The sequence below is a fragment of the Sparus aurata genome, chromosome 4 (assembly GCF_900880675.1).
Source record: "Sparus aurata chromosome 4, fSpaAur1.1, whole genome shotgun sequence".
NCBI lineage: Eukaryota > Metazoa > Chordata > Actinopteri > Spariformes > Sparidae > Sparus > Sparus aurata.
In genome coordinates, this window is record NC_044190.1 from 10,332,179 (window position 1) to 10,350,533 (window position 18,355).

Here is an 18,355-nt window from a genome sequence, read left to right on the forward strand (position 1 = left end):
CAGATGAGACTGATTTGCAGGTTTCATGATGGCTTCATCGCGGGGTTTGCAGCTTTTAATGATGTTCTAGTCACGTAATTACGTCACTTCATAACGTTCCCATGGCAACAGGGGAAAATGGCTGCTCTTGTGTGAAGTAAATGCAACATTTTTCAACTTTCTGCTGAGATATAGGCTATGTGACTTTTTTGCAACGAAATCATGCAAGCCCCGCATATTTTGCGCTGAAATCGGCAATTTATGCGGCGAAAGTGCGGCGTATTGAAAAAATGCAGCCCCGGCATAAATATGCGGACTTTGGCTGATTATGCATTGAATTATGCGATCGCATAATCGCGTTTTTCTGGAGGGATGGTTATACAGTGTATTTGCTGTGTTTTCAGTCAGGCATGTATAGGACTGACCACTGGGGGGCAGCAGAGGCCAGCTGGTACTGGTGTGTGTTGTTTTCTACAGACATTATTTGGAGTGTTTCAGTGATTTCTTTTGTTTAAGATGTCAAGTTGCCTGTTGTCGGAGGTAAGGACACATCATGGCATATTCCACATGACATCATGTTTGTAGCAGATTCTCAGTTGTTAATAATTTACATTTTACTAGCCTTACCACTTCACTGTTGAAAACCTTCAAGTTGCTGTGCTTCTGAGCTGTGGCACTGAAAAACGGCCACATTTTTTGCAGAACATTATCGTGTCACAACCACGTTTACCTTTGACCTTTTGGATTAAAAATGTCATAACTTCATAATTTTATCATATTAGACGTTTATGTAAAATGCTATATGTCATAATTATCATACGACTTAAGTAATGGCCAAAAATGTGTTTTGTGAGGTCACAGTGACTTTTGACCTTTGAACACCAATTTTCTAATCAGTTCATCTTTCAGTCCAAGTGGATGTTTGTGCCAAATGTGAAGAAATTCCCTCAGGATGTTCTTGGGATATCACGTTCAGAGAAATTGGATGGACAGAAGGCAAGCCACAGCTATCACCAGCACAGAGGCATACTAACGATTAAAAAGTATTTCACATAAAATCATTATAAAGGTTTGAAAAGTTACAACTAATTGCTTTTATTCATATGTCATCTAGGGGTCATTTGTGAGACTGAGATTTTGGTGTCATCAGGTTGTAATGTGTTGTTTTAGGTATTCATTAGGTAAACCGCTCCACTGGACCTCTGACCTGCTGGATCAGTCCAGTTCATGATCCCTAAATGAATCATAATGATCATATTCATACAATATCTATCAGCATCTACCACTGCTGACTACTGACTTGATGTCTTACTTGAAATTAAAAAATCCATGAGGATTCATTGGATGGATAACCAGCAGTTATAACTGCTTTATAACCTCAGAGAAAAGAACTGTGGTCAGTACAAAACCTGACTGATGGCTGTTAACTGATGTAACAAAGCAGTTCAGTGACAAACAAAAAGTAAAGATTAATGTTACTCACTCCCATTACTAAGAACAAAAACACCTCAAGACACAGAATCAGTTGCTGCATGACAGGCCACGAAGGAAATAGTAAACTATTTTTATTGACATGTTTAAATCAGCTATTTACAAGTTCTCATAGTAGGCAACAAAAACATTTTAACACAGTTACACTTTGAAGAAAAGAAATTGCAAATATGTGTTGTGTACGTTATGTTTTTACATAAGTGAGCACAACAGCCAGTCAGAGACGATGCCCACTTGTACATCACATCAGTTTGTCAGACAGATCAGTGATGCATGAGTTTGGAGTGCTGTGCAGTCTTTCACATCACCATTGCCCCAGATTAAATCAGAGACCTTTGTATTAAACCTGCGTATGTAGCCCTGTCTCAGGTGTGTTTTTGCACAGTGATGAATTAATGACTTTAAGCTGTGTTGCTTAATTTATTTGCCACAAATCACATACAGAAAACTTTATATTACTGCCTTAACCATAATGCCAAAACATGAAAAACACCAGTTTTGTCTTTTTAAACAGACCGAGTTACACATTTTGCCACAAGATGGTAGTAAAATGAAGAAAATAATTGGTCCTCTAGACGGGAAATCAGAGGTTCCAAAGGCCTCCATGTAAGTTTTACAGATGACCCAGCACAGAAATTAATTGGTCAAATATACTGTATAACACAGGGGATAATAAAGGCATTAATTATGCATTTTTTAACCTTGCAGATTACATGAAACACTGAATTATATGCTATATTTTACTCATTGTGGAAATACAAAGATTTCCCAAAGTGAGAGTTTTCTTCCAGTCTCTAGAGGATACGGTGTTGGGCAGCTAATCAACATGATTGTTTAGCTGGAACGTCCCACAGGAGGGCAATGAATAAACGACCTGATAACTCAGTGGCCTAGAAGATAGCAGGGATTGTAGAGTCTCAAAAGGACTGCTAGCAGTCTCAGATTATGGGCTTAGTTTTACTTTTGAATCTATGTCTACCTATTGAGTCCTTACTCCATCTCAAAAGGTCAACTCTGGTGACACAAGTAAGATTTTGACATGACGGAAATGCAAAAAATGAAATTACACCATGAAATTGTTTTATGTCAGTGGCTAAAAGGAACACTCCGCTAAACTTCGTTCTGTTGGGTGAGGTCTTCTGACACGCTGTCGAACTCAGTTGCCCGAGAGCTCATCCCCAGATACTGCTTCAGGAACTCACTGAAACGTTTTTGGTTGTTCCACTTACGGGCCGACTTCCGAATGCCGATGAAGCCGCCGTATCTCTTCTGGTAAGATCTTCCGGGAGACATCAGCTTCCTGTAGTTGTGCCTCCCTTTCACGAAGCCGCCAAACCTCTTGGAGACACGCCCTACTTCTCCCTGTCCTCTTGTTGAAAGGTCAGCCGCCCCTTCTTCCTGCCCTGCCTCCTCATCATACTCATCCTCAAGAGACAGGGCATTCTGGGTATTGTAGGCAGTGTTCAGATGGCTGCCCTTGCCACCAAGATCCCTCTCGTCCACCTCGAGTGCCCGGGTCATGTGATCGAACCTCTCCAATGCATTTGGCAGCATCAGACGTCCCTCCACCGGCTCCTCCTCCTCCTCAGGAAACAGGGCCTCCACCTCCTCCTGAGATCTTTTCCGCATGGCACCACCGAGGGAGGAGATTGACGATGAGAGCACCTTACGACAGAAGTCCAAGTAGAAGGCTGGGGCGACGCTGCCTTCGCACTCAGTGAGACACACCTAACAAGGATAAAAGCAACAGATCATCTTCATTTTTGGTCAGTTATGGTCAGTTCATTCATACCACAAAACAGACAGAACTCTGGTTGGTTGGTCCTACTTAACAGAAAAGTTAATTTTTGAGTCTCATTCCCGACTTCAAATAATGACGCTCTGGGGTTGTAAAATGGGTCAGCTGCCATCCCAAAGCGTCAGTTTTCGACAAATCAGTTTTTCCTACAAACAGAACCTTCAACTCTAGACAAGTTGGGTCTGTTTGGAGGTTAGTTGGTCAATCACAATCAGAATGTGTGATTAATAAATACTGGATGGATTGCCATGAAATGTGGTTCAAACATTGATGTTCCCTTCAAGATAAATTGTAATGAATGTGTGGATCCTGTTACTTTAATCTGGTGCCACCTTCAGGTCCAAATGTATTTATTTCCAACACTTTGGATTACGACCAAATACCTGAAAAACTCATTTCCACCAGCTTCCGGTGTACTTTGTGGTTAACACAAATTATCAAATGTATAATGCTAACACCCGGAGATGCTGAACATTAAACCTAGTGAACATTAGCACATGAAGTATTTAATTCTTAAAATGTAAGCACGCTGATGTTGGCAAAGGACAGCTAGCCTTGGCTGTATCTAGGTGCTGTTAGTTAATTAGCTCATGTCGAGTTTGAATTTAATGTTTTACGATCATTTAACGAAGCAAATTGAGCTTTTCTTGGTAAAAGCAAAAGTGTTTAATTTCTTGACATTTTGTGAATTTGTTCTGTTCATCCATTTTCCAGCTGAAACTACGGTGGGGCTTATGGCTGGGCAATAAAACAATAACGATATCTATCGCGATAGACACGTGATCAATATCAGTAGAAAATACATTCGATAGAACGTTTTCACGGAACTCCGTCAGAAACTGGTGATCTGCGGGCAGCGAAATACAGTGCGAGGCCCAGTTGTTGGACGAGAGGTTTATGCAAGCAACTCTGTTTACTTTCAATCAAAACGAAACGCAACAATTTTAGACACAGACACAGACTGTAGAACCTACGTATCCCTACGCATTAGCGCAACGGCTCTAATGCGTAGGTCGTTCCTTTGCACTCGGTCCATTTCATTTTTTTAATGATTGAAATATAAATACAGGAAAAATGTGCCTTTAAAGCGACCACCTTAAACTCATTAATCAGCGTTAATTTAAAAGTACACCACTCTATTAAAGGAACAGAGTTTTGCACACACATATTGACATGACAAAGCACAGGTGTAACCAGTAACATTAATATAATGTTAATTGTTGCTCAACAGCACATCTGGTCTATGAATATCATGACAGACTGCTGCCATTTATTATTTATTAGCCATTGTAATAAAACAGTGCATCTTAAATTTGCTTTAATGCTTTAATTTGATTAGGTGGGTTTGTTGAGTGGAAAGTTCTTAGCTCAGAGAATACAAATATCAGTACGACAGGAAGAGATTTATCGTGTTTCTATCTCGTTTATCACACATCTGCCACTTCAGCGGTTTATTCTGTGTGTGTGAGTGTGTGTGTGTGTGTGTGTGTGTGTGTGTTACTATGCAGGGCAATAAATCTGTCAGAGTAGGACTAAAGATTGTAGCTATGCATGAAAAACCACATTGATTTGAGCTCATCATTGACTCCTTCTTGAAGCCGACTAATCATGGAAGCTCTGGTCAGTTATTGATTTACGACTAAAATGCCTTTCAGCCAAGAAGAAGACATGGAGATAAAGGAGAGGAGAACATTTAAATAAGCAAAAGAAGGGGCTTAAGGTCAGTTTCTCGTCAGGTGTATTGCCGAGGTCAGCTGAGCATTGGCAACAAATGCCTATGCTAGTGATTCAAAGTATTATGTTTCAAACCACGAGCACTTAAATGTCTTTTACTTTGTTCCCTGTGAAAATGTCTGAGGAGCAGATATGTCATTAGGAGAAACAACCAACAGGCATGAGTGCTGAGAGGGGTAACACACATCTATCCCCAGGTATCAATTAGCCACAACAAATTAAAACTCAAATGCCAAAAGGATAATTTGTTGAGTCAGAGACACTGAAGAAGACAGAGGGAGGATGGGATGAATTCAGGAAGGTGTGTGGGGGGTTCCTTAAATTAAAAGAGCCCCATGGAGGGACTTTGTCTGTGTGAGAGTGAGGTCCAGGTTTGTCTGGACAGAAGATTTGCTAATTAATGTTTCAGTATAAAATGTTTTTGAGTAATTTAACAAAGAATTTGTTAAAGTTCCAACTTAAGACATAAATACATGACAGGAGCAGTGGCTTTTTTCCAGCTGTCATAGCAGGAAAAACACGGATGTAACTGATAACAATAACAATGTCTCTGTTCTTCTCAAGTGTCTCAATGAGCCATGACAGTGTGACAGTGAGCCTGCATGCTTTATTATCTACACCTGTGATTTCACTACGGTGACATTCCAAACTGTTTTCTCTGAAGAAGGCTGCAAAGAACAGCCTTTAAATTTTAATGGGATGAGCCGTCTGTCTGTTTTGTCGCCCAACTTTGTGACTCAGATGGAACAAAAGTGTTTTACCACCAGCGGACAAAGTGGAAGCCTTTCCCCTATGGGTGGGAGCTCTACTTCTGTAATCTGCAGAGAGTGTGTGTGTGTGTGTGTGTGTGTTCCTCACCATGGTGTTGAAACTGAGCTGTTTGGGCATGATGTTGCTGCAGGCCAGGCAGTCTTTCTGGCAGTCACTCTGTCCAGGATCACACAGACAGAGCAGCAGCAGAGCCACCACAGTCTTCATGGTCCCACTGTCTGCTGCAGCACACAGGACAGAGCAAACACACATGTTCAGTGCAACAGTGTCATACATCTTATATTGTGTCAAGAAATATTAAAGGTCTTCACTGTTAAATGCTTGATATGTATCAAAGTTTGGGATAGTTATGGGAGATACTTTCAAACCGCTAATAGAAATGATCCCTGACCCTTTACGTTGGTGACATCATGGTTTTCATTTGTTCCCCTTATGTTGTCTTTTAACACACCAAAACAGTAACAGCTACAGAGTTTTGATTGCAGAGTAGATTACTATTAAAAAGAAGGACAATAAACCTTCCAGCAGCTCTGAATCGCTTTGATTTACATGAATTTTCTAAGCCAGCAACCAACAGATCGAATCAACGTGGCGTCAGGGCAGCAACAAAGGTCACTTTGGGTCGACTACTGGCACCTCATTTGCATTTCTGGGATATGTGAATTGATGTTGTTGTCATTTTTAGCCGTTACTGTTTAAACATATATATAGTTCAACACAATGGAATGATCTATCTGACACTCCAGCTGTGCGTTTATGTAGCCTATTGTGTTGCTTTACCATCATATTTGACATTTACCTAAGAGTGACATCTCATAGTCAAGCTGTCATCTTCCTCGGTCTGTGGCCCGACATGTAAATTAGGTCTCCAAACTGATGTTAGTTTAAGTGATGTTTTCAATTACATATTAAAGCATCGAACACACATGCTAGATTAATGAGATGCATACACTTCTAAACAATATAGGCGAGTGAAAAACAAAAATTGAATAGTATATAAGATAGTGTGATGCAGGGTTGTCTACCCACACTGTTGTCAACAAAAATTGTAAATCACTCATCTAGAATCAACTGCACAAAGTTCAGGTGTGTGAAAGCTGACGTCTGTGAGGGCGTCTGAGATGATACATGCTGTCGTTTGACTGCTGTTGAGGCTGTATTTTCTCTTTCTGCATGCGTATACTACATAGGCCTTCACAATTAGACAGTATTGGAGATGACAATGCAAAATGAGCTGTTTCCTCGTGCTCAAGTCTTTGTGATAAGCTCAGTCGTTCTCGAGCTACTGCTAAACTGGGCTAGACATCAGATATTGTGGCTTTAACCGCAAGACATCCACAGATGTAACTGATAACAATACAAATATTGATCTGTTTCCGGGATATGTTGTATTGTGCACGCTGGCTCACTGTCAGGTCTTACTGGGACACTGGATGTTACTGAGCCCTCATTAAAGAAATTTGTCTCACCTGTGCTTTTTTCTGCCCTGCAATCAAAATAAGGTCAGTATCAATATTTTCATCTCGTCATAGTAAGACAGTGAGAAGGCATTTCTCCCAAAATGAGGAGCCTGTTTGTAAAGTTTGTTGCATGTTTCAGTGGTGGCAATCATTCACACAAAGATACACTACACTGCTATTCAGTTATTAGTTAAAGAACTTGCCATTTACAATGCAGGATCATAATGCACATCTCGTCAAGTTTTATGTTAGTGGTAATGCAAAAGGTAACGCAAAATAGAAGAATAGAATGAATACTTTTACCATTTTCCGGTAATGTGAATTAAAGGTCATTCATTTTTTAAAATGTTGCCCAATCACTTGTATGCTGCATCACGTACAAACAGGTGAGTGATCATCATTTAAAGGCATGTAGGCTTCTCACACTTGGAAGAGGAGGGACACAGAGCCAAATAAGACAATGATAATGACAAAAGGGGACAGGACGTGAGACGAGAGGACAGTCAGGGGGACAGAGAGCACCGCAGAGTGTGATTAGACTTGGAGCATGAAAAAAAAAGACAGAAAGAAAACAGTTTGACCTTATTCTGGCAGGAGCAGCCCAGTCTGGTGAGTCTGACGTCAGAAACACAACCAGAGTTTTCATCTCATTAAACAAACTCGTTAACTCCTTTAATTGATGCCTCAATTAATGCCTCTGGCAACAAACTGAGTCATTGTGTGGTGCTGACAAACACACACACTGAAACTCACATGCACAAAACATTCAGACACACAAGCGTATGCAGCACAAAAACACGCATACGTACATACAAATACATGCATCTTCCCAAACGCTCATTATACAGTACATTGGTAGACACACTCAAATACAATTTCACGCACACATACACACACACACCACTGCCCTTTCAGCTGTAGGTAGTCATTATCTATGCCACGACGCAGCAGAAAGAAAACTAATTTGTCTTCAATAGAACATTACCTTATAGTGTCTGAGAAATTTGGAATTTATTCAGAGTAATTAAAAACTGATAAAGTGTAATTGCACTACAGTGCTCCCCAATCTATAACTACCCATAAAACAGTAGTTGCAAAATTTATCAAAATTAATTAGTCTTCTACTGTGCAAACATTCAAAGTGTGTCAAGTCTCTCTTTAGTCTGATAAGAAAAAGATGATGGGTTTGAAAGTGAAGGACAAAAGAGCAGCATAGCCATTTAAGGCAGGCATATTGTAGGACAGCTAAGGGCGGGACTCTGTTGCCAGATGGCTCCTCATTTAGACAAACAGCTTGGGTATGTGCAATTGGCCAAAATGCATCTTCATTCACTCCTGTCACTGACTTCAGACAGCAAGTCTTAGGATAGCATAATGCATGAAGGAGACTTCATAACCTCTCATCTGTACTCATCTACAGGGCTGTGGCCAAAGGATGCATACACATACACATGTAGTATCCTCCATTTAGGAATGGAACGAGAAGATCAATGTGGCATACATGCTCACCTTCGTACAGTCAAACCATTATGTTATACTGTATACGATTAGCAACAACATTAAAAGGACTAATGAATACAAATATTGGTCTTCTTGTTACAATACAATGTTCTGCTGAGAAATCCTCCAGTCCTGGCATTTATTTGGATGCCACCTAACACCCTCCCAGACCAAGAACTGCTCCTCACCACAAAATCTGTTAAGGAATGTCCATTATTCTTCTGTGCTAAAGGCATAAACCTGGTCTCCAACTTCTGCAGATTCCAGTCCAATCAAGAATGCCGTCTGGTTTTGCTGGAACAAGTCTGATCCACAGATTTGGCTTTGGCCAATGGAGGCATGGGCACAGGACCTCTGAGGTAGTCCTGTGGTGTCTGGCACCAAGGCATGGCGGATACGTTTAGTCCTGTGGGTTGCGAGATGGGGCCTCCATGGATTGGACTCGGTTCCCCACAGACTTCTGATCAGATTTGGATCTGGGGAATATGTTTTGACGGCTGTCATTGGAGGTTTAAAGAGTGGTTTGAATCCTTCTTGAGGGCAAAAGTAAGGAACATTCAACAACAATTGTGGCCATTAGCTGACTGCTGACCACCCAAAGACCATTTCAGACCGAGTTGACCCCCTTATAACTCCCCTGGCAGGACAGTGAGCCCTGGAACACCACAAAAACTGCTCAGGAATCTCCATTTTTCTGCTTTGCACAAGGCATCAACCTGGACAAATGCGATCAAGCGTCTGTTGGATGTGCTGGAGGAAGTGGACACAGGACATGTTTTGGTTTCCTATGGTGTCTGGCACCAGGCTTTTGGTAGCAGATCCTTTGAGTGCTAAGGGTTTCGAGTTAGGGCCTCAGTGGGTCGGACTTGTTCTGCATGTCCCATGAATGTTTGATCAGATTTGGATCTGGGGAATATGTTTTGACAGCTGTCATTGGAGGTTTAAGGAGCAGTCTGAATCCTACTTGAGGGTGAACGCAGGAAACAGTCAAACAGTGATAATATGTTCCTAACTCTTCCTTTCCTGATGAAAAAAGTTCATCCTGATTTAATTTCAGCGGCATTACAGATATGTGTGCGCACACAGACATTCACACAGATGCACTCCATTGAATCTTTATCTGTTTTTCTTTTGTCCATAAAGTACTTTGTATTGTTAAAAGCTCTGTAAAATGATTTGGACTTCTCAACAAGGTCTTCTTCTGACGTCTTCCAGGTTCTCTCTCTTGGGAGCCTTTAAAAAGAACCAATTACTCTGCCTTTTAATTAACTGATTAACCACTAAATAAACCAGTTAATTAAGTCATTACTGTCTGGCGCTGTGCTGAGGCAATACTGATCGAGGTCTTACAGTCCAGGGAAAGATAAATATATACCAGCTACATCACTGGATGTAAGGAACCTCTGTCCATAGAATATCTCTCAATAGTATCTGACTCAGTCTGTTACCATGCGACCACATGAGCTGATGTTGTACCATCTGACCCATTTTGCAACACCTGATCCAAGGTGCAATAGAAGGTTGCAAAGGAAAAGCAAAGAGTCTCTTGGTGTCATCTATGTTTTGTAAAACATAACAAGTATTCAGACAAATTACAGGTATAATGACACCTTACGAAGGGAGACCATCAGGAGAGGGTCTGTGGTGTGTCTCCTTGGAAAGTATTTGACTGTATGTACATTGTCAGCCCAGCAAGTTTTTTGCAGCTAAATGGAAAAAGTACTAAACATCATCTAGTTGTGGATTTAAACGCATGTTTAGTCAGCCATGAATAAATACTGTTACTACAAGAAATGTTCAACTGTAAGTTTCAGTCTGATTCAGAGTCTCGTCACCACACAGCTCACGACTCAGTCAAGTACAAAATTCTCAAACTGCTTGTCTGACACTGTGTTATCAGCTGTTTCCACCATTATTTTCCTCCATTATTGCCATTTTCTCATCAAGAGCAGGAAGTTCCAAATAAATTACTCTCAGCCCGCAGAGCGTCTTAAAGCCGGATTATTTACGCGTGGTTGAACTGAGGAGCAGTGGCCGTCCGTCTTGCAGCTCTTCTTTATTTTTAAAAGCTGAGCTGCAGATTATTACGTAAGTTAAAATGTAATAACCACAATAAATAAATAAATATAATAAATGGCCATAAATGGCCTTTTCTCAAAGAGATTTGTATGTTTAGTGAGGCTTGATTGCCCTGTAACCACTTCATTTGACAGACAAGTGTTTTATTTATAGTCTGTGGTTTGGTGTTTGCATCAAATAGTCAAATTGAATCTATTTTAAAAGTTCAATGTCGTTCAAACCCTGTCTAGCAGGCAAATTAAGTCATTTTTAACTCTTTGCATTTATTGACTTTTAGTTAGTAAATTAGTTAAAGATGAAGATCTAAGGATTTTCTTAAGTATTCATACAAAATTATACCTATAAACTGCAGCTTTAAATATGATAACTTTTACTTTAAACAATAGCTTCCAACCCTTAAAGGAAAGACAAGCACCATATTAAAGACAAAAATCAAATATTGAATAATTAGCGTATTCCTGATGTTGGCTTTGTTAGTTGATGAGTCAGTTTGACAGGTAATTAAATGTTATTTAGTCTTCTGCCTGGAGCCGGATGGCAGACTACATTAACTGTCAGAAAAGTCGTTTTGATTGACAGCTTGTCCCAGGCCCACTCAAAACACATTGTGCTCTTTGTTTTAATATTGATGGCTGGTCATTGATGTGACACATTTCAGGACAGTAGATCTATATTGCCAATCAGCCAGGATGACCAGTCAGGTTGATTAAAAATATCTAATCCATTAATGAGCCATTTCCGTCACGACCTACAAACACCATCTATCTACTGATTTACCTGTCATTACCTCTCTCTCCCTGTAAGATTAACATTTGCTTTCTGCCTCCTTAAGTCTCATTCTCACCCACTCACACTCTTTCTCTCCCCCTTCCTACGTCATACACTTTCTCACTCTCACTCTTTGTCTTTCACACACATAAAATGGACAAACTACTACTACCATTGGTATGAACATCGACAAGAGGCTTAGTTGTAGGAGTGCCCCTTAACTTAATTCTATTGCATAGACAATAAGAAACAGGTCACTGTTAATCATGAACAGTGGTGGCTAAATTCTACATTCCATTAATTTCAGATGATACAAAGAAATATAAAGTTGCACCATTTTCTTGAGTCGTTATTTTTAGTTATTATTTTGCCTGGATTATTGATCAGAAAGCATAACAATGAACAACAATAACAGAACAGCTGCACTACTATCATAAGACATTATTTGATCTGATCCCGCTCCTTGTCTCCTGGTCAGAGTTCATGTCAGCTGCCAGATGTGTCTGCAGAGTGGGCGTTTTGACCTGTCTCGAGCCAGAGGAAACCATTTGAAGAAGCCTTTAGTGCTTTTACACAATGTTCCCTGTCAGTCAAGTCATTACATTCAGAGGCTATTACAGGCAGACACACTAAGTGAAATCAATTTCCCTTCTTAATGCATCTAATCACCTAAAGTCGATTAATGGTTGGGGGCCGGTATTACACTCAATTCATATTGACTTCTTTTTTTTTGTTTATGGTTTGAGATGAGGTGATGCACTGTATGTTTTATTCATTCATTTATTTATTTATTTATTTGCAACATAGTTATTATAATATTAAATTAAACCTGTTGTGTTAGGGTATTTAGGAAATGTATTGAAGCAGGAAAGGATTTAAAAAACAAGAGGCCTTGGTCGAGCACAGGTGTGTCCAATAACAACACTAATGGCTGCAGTCTACACAGAGGTGGCTGGCTGGCTGGCCGACGAACCAATGGAAGGCATCGATAAGGTTATTACATCCGAGCCTTTTCAACTGTGACAAGTCAAAATAAGATGAATTGCTGGAATATTGCCAAAGGATAACCAAAGGTCTCGTTTTCACCATTATCATTGTTGCCACAGCCTTAGCAATGCAGACATCATGTCAGTAGTTATCAGTCTGTACACATTCAGACACCTCCAACTCAGTTACATTTTTATACATTTCAGTGGTGTTCAGGCATTATAACATGATGTATACTGTTTGTGTCAGAGAAATGAGAATTGGGTAGGGTCAAAAAAATAAAAAGAGCTATTTAACACGTGCTTTGCAGCAGACTTAACTCGCCAGTGTTCCTAATACAACCTTGCTTGTTGTCACTCATCCCGAGTTCCACTTTGGCGCAATAATTCCTCTTCACTCCTAAAGAACCATGAATACAAGAAAACAAATCAGGAAGCCTGAAGAAATGCCCTGGCCTTTGTGACAGAAAAATCAGCAACAGCAAAAGCATATGTCTGCCCCCAGATTCAAAATGAGCGCAACTGCATCTGACAGGAGTCACTTCTCCTTTGTAATGGCAGCAGGGAGGGAAAAAAGAGGAGCACACCGGGGTCACCATCGAAGATATAAAGAAGGATCTGTAAAATCATCCTAACACAAAAGGATGGACAGATACCCCGCTGTGTTAGGAACATTGAATCCTTGGATTAACTCCACACCTTCACATCCAATTCAACGCAGCCACCCCAGTTGTACAGACCTGCATTATGCAGCCTGACTTGTAGTCCTGCACTCCTCCCTCCATTTTACCTAGCCAGCCTTTGAACGAGAATGATTTACTGGGGTTAAGGAAGTTTATACATAAAGATAAAAAATGTGTGCTGTGTTGGTGAGAAAACCAAATAATTCACTGATACTGAGAAGCTGTAACCAAAGTATGCCATGAGACACTTCACTGAGCAGAGGTTGCTGCAACTCTGGGAAGTGTTCTGAACGTTGTGTGCAGTCATTGTGTTGGTGGTGATTAAAAAGTTAATGTTGACATTATGACATTTATATACTGTGTTGCAGAGATATTTACTGAGGTTGGGAGACTAACCAGCTAGCCCTGACCCGACCTTGTGTGTCCCGTGATCTCCGAGCTCCCAGTCTGAAACACTAGCTGCACAGCTAACTGAGCTTACAAGCTAACGGCAGCTACAGTTAGCAGCAGCTAGCGGTTACTCTGGTGATAGTTTCTCCTCCCTACTTGTTCTGAGTATGAATTGGACTGGTGGCTTCACAATTTGAACGCAACACCACAGTGTGTGTATATATTAGTTGTTTTTCGGTCTGTTTATGGCAGACGGATTTGTGTCAGTGGAACTTGTTTTATTCTTTTTACTCATACGTCTCACTGACTAGTTCACCACTTTACCCCAAATAAGACACCATCGCAGTTGGATGACATGTAGAAAAAACTTCCTGTGCGGCGCTGCTACTTTATCGGCTAACAATGAAGCGTTGAGATGTTTCATGAGTGTTTAGGGGGACTGTATGATGGAGACTGAGCGTCACTTTTCCCTCCTGATCTTCTTCAACTCTGATAGTAAAACAGAAAGAGGCCCTTGCCCCCCTCACAAGAGTTGTGTTAGATATTTCAAACATTTTCTGTAAGAAATTCTATCATAGTAGGTGTTGAAATCTTATCTCTCTCTCCCAGTCCCAAATGTCATCGTCACCTTGTCTATGTTTGGCCATGTTGCCACAGGAACACTATGAAATTGCCCACGAAACAACAGCACAGAAGGTTTGTCACCACCAGTTGATGCGTTTCAGGATGGTTATATAGCCATATAATAATGCTCTTCTTGTTGTCTCGCCCACATATCCACACATCACAGTTTTAATCTCTGCAGAAATAATACCTCATGCTGAACTTTCTATTAACATACTATGTCCACACTCTGGGTTCTATTCCTTCCGTAAAGCCTCACTTGCTTGTTTCACCCAGCTAGTGCAGAAATGTTACAGTTGTAGGACATAATACAAAGCTAATTAGAGATAAATTTCACAGCTACACAAATCTGATGCAGTCACAAGAATGCTTTGCGTATTTGCCCTCAGGTGTGAGGAAAAAGCCTCTAGATTTGTCTGAATCAGTTCAACATGACGTGTGACTATCTGCAGATCTACAGCAGGCTCTTTCTTTAGAGATGCAAGAAGCTTTAATTAGAACCAGAAACATGCACTCTTAAATCAGTTTCCATCAGCGGCTGTTGGGAGAGCCATCTTGTAATAGCTCACTTTTAAAGTAATCCATTTCGAACAGTGCTTTTTTTTGTTTGGAGTTTCTTTCAAGGTCAAGTGAGAAGTGAGCCCCGGGCTGAACACAAACACTTTGTTAATTACTGAGGTGACACCCAATCTTAGAGTTTATTAACGTCATTAATGTTTCTTGACAGTTTAAAAAAACACTCAATAATGAGTTTTACACCTAAAAGCCTGAAGGCACAAGGTAAATAATATGAGTAGGCTCAGATAGGGCAGAAACAAAAAAGTTGCAATATGACTACAATGAATATAATGATTAAAATGATTGTTGTAAATATTAACTCAAAATCTTTGCATAATCTGAATTCTAAATCATTAAAAACACGCAGTTGGTGTTATAACAATGTGATTTCATATACATTTCTGGCAAGATGTTTACCTGAATCAATCACATTTAGCCTGATATGACTCCATTAATCCAACTTTGGAAGAATAAGATTTTGCGGACAAGTGACTGCAACATCCAGACGGGCCAGATGTGGACAAATGCTGTAATCCTTCAGTGAAACCCAACGATTAGAAGTAGGTTTCATTTCATATTCCATCGTCAATATTCAAATCAAACTTAAAGGTGTGCATCACAGTTTTTCGGAAGACATTTTAATCAGATGAGAAGATTTTAATTGGTTGATTTTTAACACTTCAACACAATACACAAACCGTCTTCATTTTCATTATTGAATAAACCGAATATACAAACTGACAACAGAATTTCATACTGTTTAACTCGGTTTACATCGGCTGGACCCTGCCACCTCTAAACAGTGTTCCAGGGACCTGAATTTTCCTCTGATGAAGACTTATTTATACACTCCTGGAATAATAAATATTTCACTTTTTTACGTTTGTATTATTACCTTGTCAATATTGTATAAAATTACCTTTCTGAGTTTCCAAGTTTATCCTCTAAAACTACATCGTGCCCCTTTAAAGCAGCCTACAGGGATTGATTTCTCTCACATCACCTCTCGTTCATGTAATCTTTCATATTTTTGCCATAGAGGACAATGAACCTTAATAAATTAGCTAATTTTCAAACTGAATTTTAAAAACGTATTTCAGGCTATGAAAACCTAAAAAAACATCTTCTATTTGACCCTAGTTAACCGACATGCACTCACCCAAATTACCTTTCATGAGGCTACGGCGTAAACACCAGCCCTCAGCAGCTTTCTGCGGAGACTCCCCATTCATTCATGGAAACCACTCGAGCGCAGCGCTAAATCAGGCCTTAACGATTAATGACTAACCGTATGAACGATTTATGACCTTTCCCTCTTTACTAAATACCACCGCACTGACAAAACAAACTATGTGTGTAGCCCTCAGAGTCATCCCCTCTTGCTCTCCGTAGCGTAGACATCCCTGCTGCGCTGTGCTTTTAAACCACTAAAACACAAAGTATTTAACCCCGGGGTGAAAGTGTCACGCGACATAATAGACTGTAATTGCTCCTTTAGAGGTGATGCATCGATCCTATGAAAAACACAGAATCGGTGGTTTGTTAGCCAAAGTGACCAGAGACATTATCCGACAACAAGAGAAGCTCAGATTCTTTGATTGGCATCTTTACGGGCGCTCAGCCGCAAGGAGCTCGAGGGTCAGAGGGTCACCGCACGGCAACCATTGAAAAAGAGATAGATGATGGACAAGTGATGAGACAAAGAGCTCTTAAGAGGGCTGAAAAAGCTTTCAAACATTTTGCTTTTTCTTTTTTTTTTTACCCGCTTATTGTTTCAGTTAAATTGAGATGTAGTTAAAAGGGAATTGACGTTTTTGACGGTGTTACATTACCGACACTAGATGCAACTAGTAAGCAGGTTAAGGCATGTGAAATCAGATCCTCACTTTCTGAAATCGGTTGCTCCTTTTGACAATTTCTTTCCTGCCTGTCAATTGAATGTAACAAAATGTCAGTAATTCCTTACATACATAAAAAGGCAAAGTGCAAAAGATTCTGTATCAAAGGTCAGAGGTCAAGCCATTTCTTTCCCTCCTCCATCTCCCTCCCCCTCCCAAGAGTGTTCTTACCTGTATTGAGGTGAGATTATGGGTGCCAACAGGGGTCCCTTGGGTGCAGGTTGAGGTTCGTCAGCGTACGTTTCCTTCCCTCCGTCTCAGCGTGGTTTTTCTGGCTACGTGGAGGCTGGAGGCAGCTGCTCTTATAGAGACCCACCCCTCCCCTTCAACCTCCTCCTCTGGTTCTCTCTCTCTCTCTCTCTTTCAAAACTCCCTCTTTCATCAGAGAGAGAGAAAGTGAAGGACGGAGGGAGAGAGGGAGGGATGGAGATCCGAGGAGAAAGAAGATGAGGGGAGAACATGCACAGGGCTTGGGCTGGGGAGAGAGGGACGGTGGCAACAGGGGAGAGAAGATAGGAGATAGAACGGGGAGAAAAGTAGAGGAGAAAAAGAGGGAGATGGTGGCAGGAGCGAAATTGACTGAGAGAATGGGAGATGGGAGGATGAGGAAGAGAGGCAGGTTGAGGATGGAGACGGGGGAAAATTAAAATGGAACAGGAGGAGAGAGGAGGAGGAAATATTAAGGAAAACGGAGGGATAAAAGCGTTCACCCAGCTTCATTGTGAAGAGAACAGTAATAAACTGAATACTGAAATAAACACACAAATCAGCGACATTACTTGCAGACATTAAATACTCTCAAGAAATCCATGAGCAATGATTTTGCAGTAGGCTATAAGACAAAAGAGGGTGTTTCCATCCAGCATTCTGACCTTGCTCCAAATTCATAAAATTAAATTCACTTATTTCCGTCACTGAATCGTCCAAAATGTACGAATCAGAAATTCTTTTTCATAATAAAAATGTAACTACTGAATACAAGACGTCTCCTTCACTGTGCAGGCTCTAGACACGTGCCTCGGCCTTATTGCCACTAGGGGGCCGAGACAGAGAACAAAAAGCTGCCGACTTTAAATAACGTTTAACATACTTATTTACACACTTATTCAACATCAAAATATTTTTTTAATAAATAAAAAAATAGTGGATCATGTCTGATCCATTTCTACACATATATCAGGATATTCAAAATAAGCCTTAGGTTTTGTACTAGCAATATCCTGCTTGTATACATATCTAAGTTCAGATATCCTTATATTTAGGTGTTTTTTAGTTTTTTCAATTTCAAAATCTCAATGAATCTCTGGTCCACAAACTTGTATTTATCATGAATCATTTTTAAGCATACTGAGCGTAACTTACTAATTGCACTTGAGGGTAAAATAAATACCTAACTAAATAAATCAGTATAATAATAACCATGTGGAATTAAGGTTATTTTATTTGTTGACCAAATATCAAAATGTCCATAAAGATTTCAGACTTGTAAAAGCTGCACACGTGTTAATACAAGGTAAGGTAAAAGAGATGCGTTCCCCCTTTTATAGATACATGTCTCTTCACGTATATCATTCTGCACTGCGGAGCACTTTTGACTGAAGAGGAACATAAACATTTTGTACATGTTCTCACATCA

At 40.2% G+C, this 18,355-nt stretch overlaps 1 protein-coding gene across 3 annotated transcripts; it reads right to left on the bottom strand.

Moving 5' to 3' along the window:
- Positions 1-1,500: 1,500 nt before the first annotated feature.
- On the bottom strand, positions 1,501-17,071 carry pnoca (prepronociceptin a). 3 transcript variants are annotated; one of them, XM_030413299.1, is made up of 4 exons: positions 16,891-17,071; positions 12,910-12,966; positions 5,861-5,994; positions 1,501-3,198 (listed from the first exon to the last, which is right to left on the bottom strand). In XM_030413299.1, exons 2-4 carry the CDS (start codon positions 12,926-12,928, stop codon positions 2,581-2,583), a joined length of 771 nt encoding a protein of 256 aa, XP_030269159.1. In that variant the 5' UTR covers positions 12,929-12,966; positions 16,891-17,071; the 3' UTR covers positions 1,501-2,580. The 3 variants fall into 3 exon arrangements, with proteins under 3 accessions (XP_030269159.1, XP_030269161.1, XP_030269160.1); XM_030413301.1 differs by lacking the exon at positions 12,910-12,966 and having other exon boundaries at positions 5,861-5,991; positions 16,891-17,068; XM_030413300.1 differs by lacking the exon at positions 12,910-12,966 and having other exon boundaries at positions 16,891-17,064.
- Positions 17,072-18,355: the final 1,284 nt, after the last annotated feature.

Coding starts and splice junctions, on each gene's coding strand:
- pnoca (XM_030413299.1), bottom strand. Junction 3,199..5,860: donor AGCTCAGTTTCAACACCATG/GTGAGGAACACA, acceptor TATCCTTGTTAG/GTGTGTCTCACTGAGTGCGA.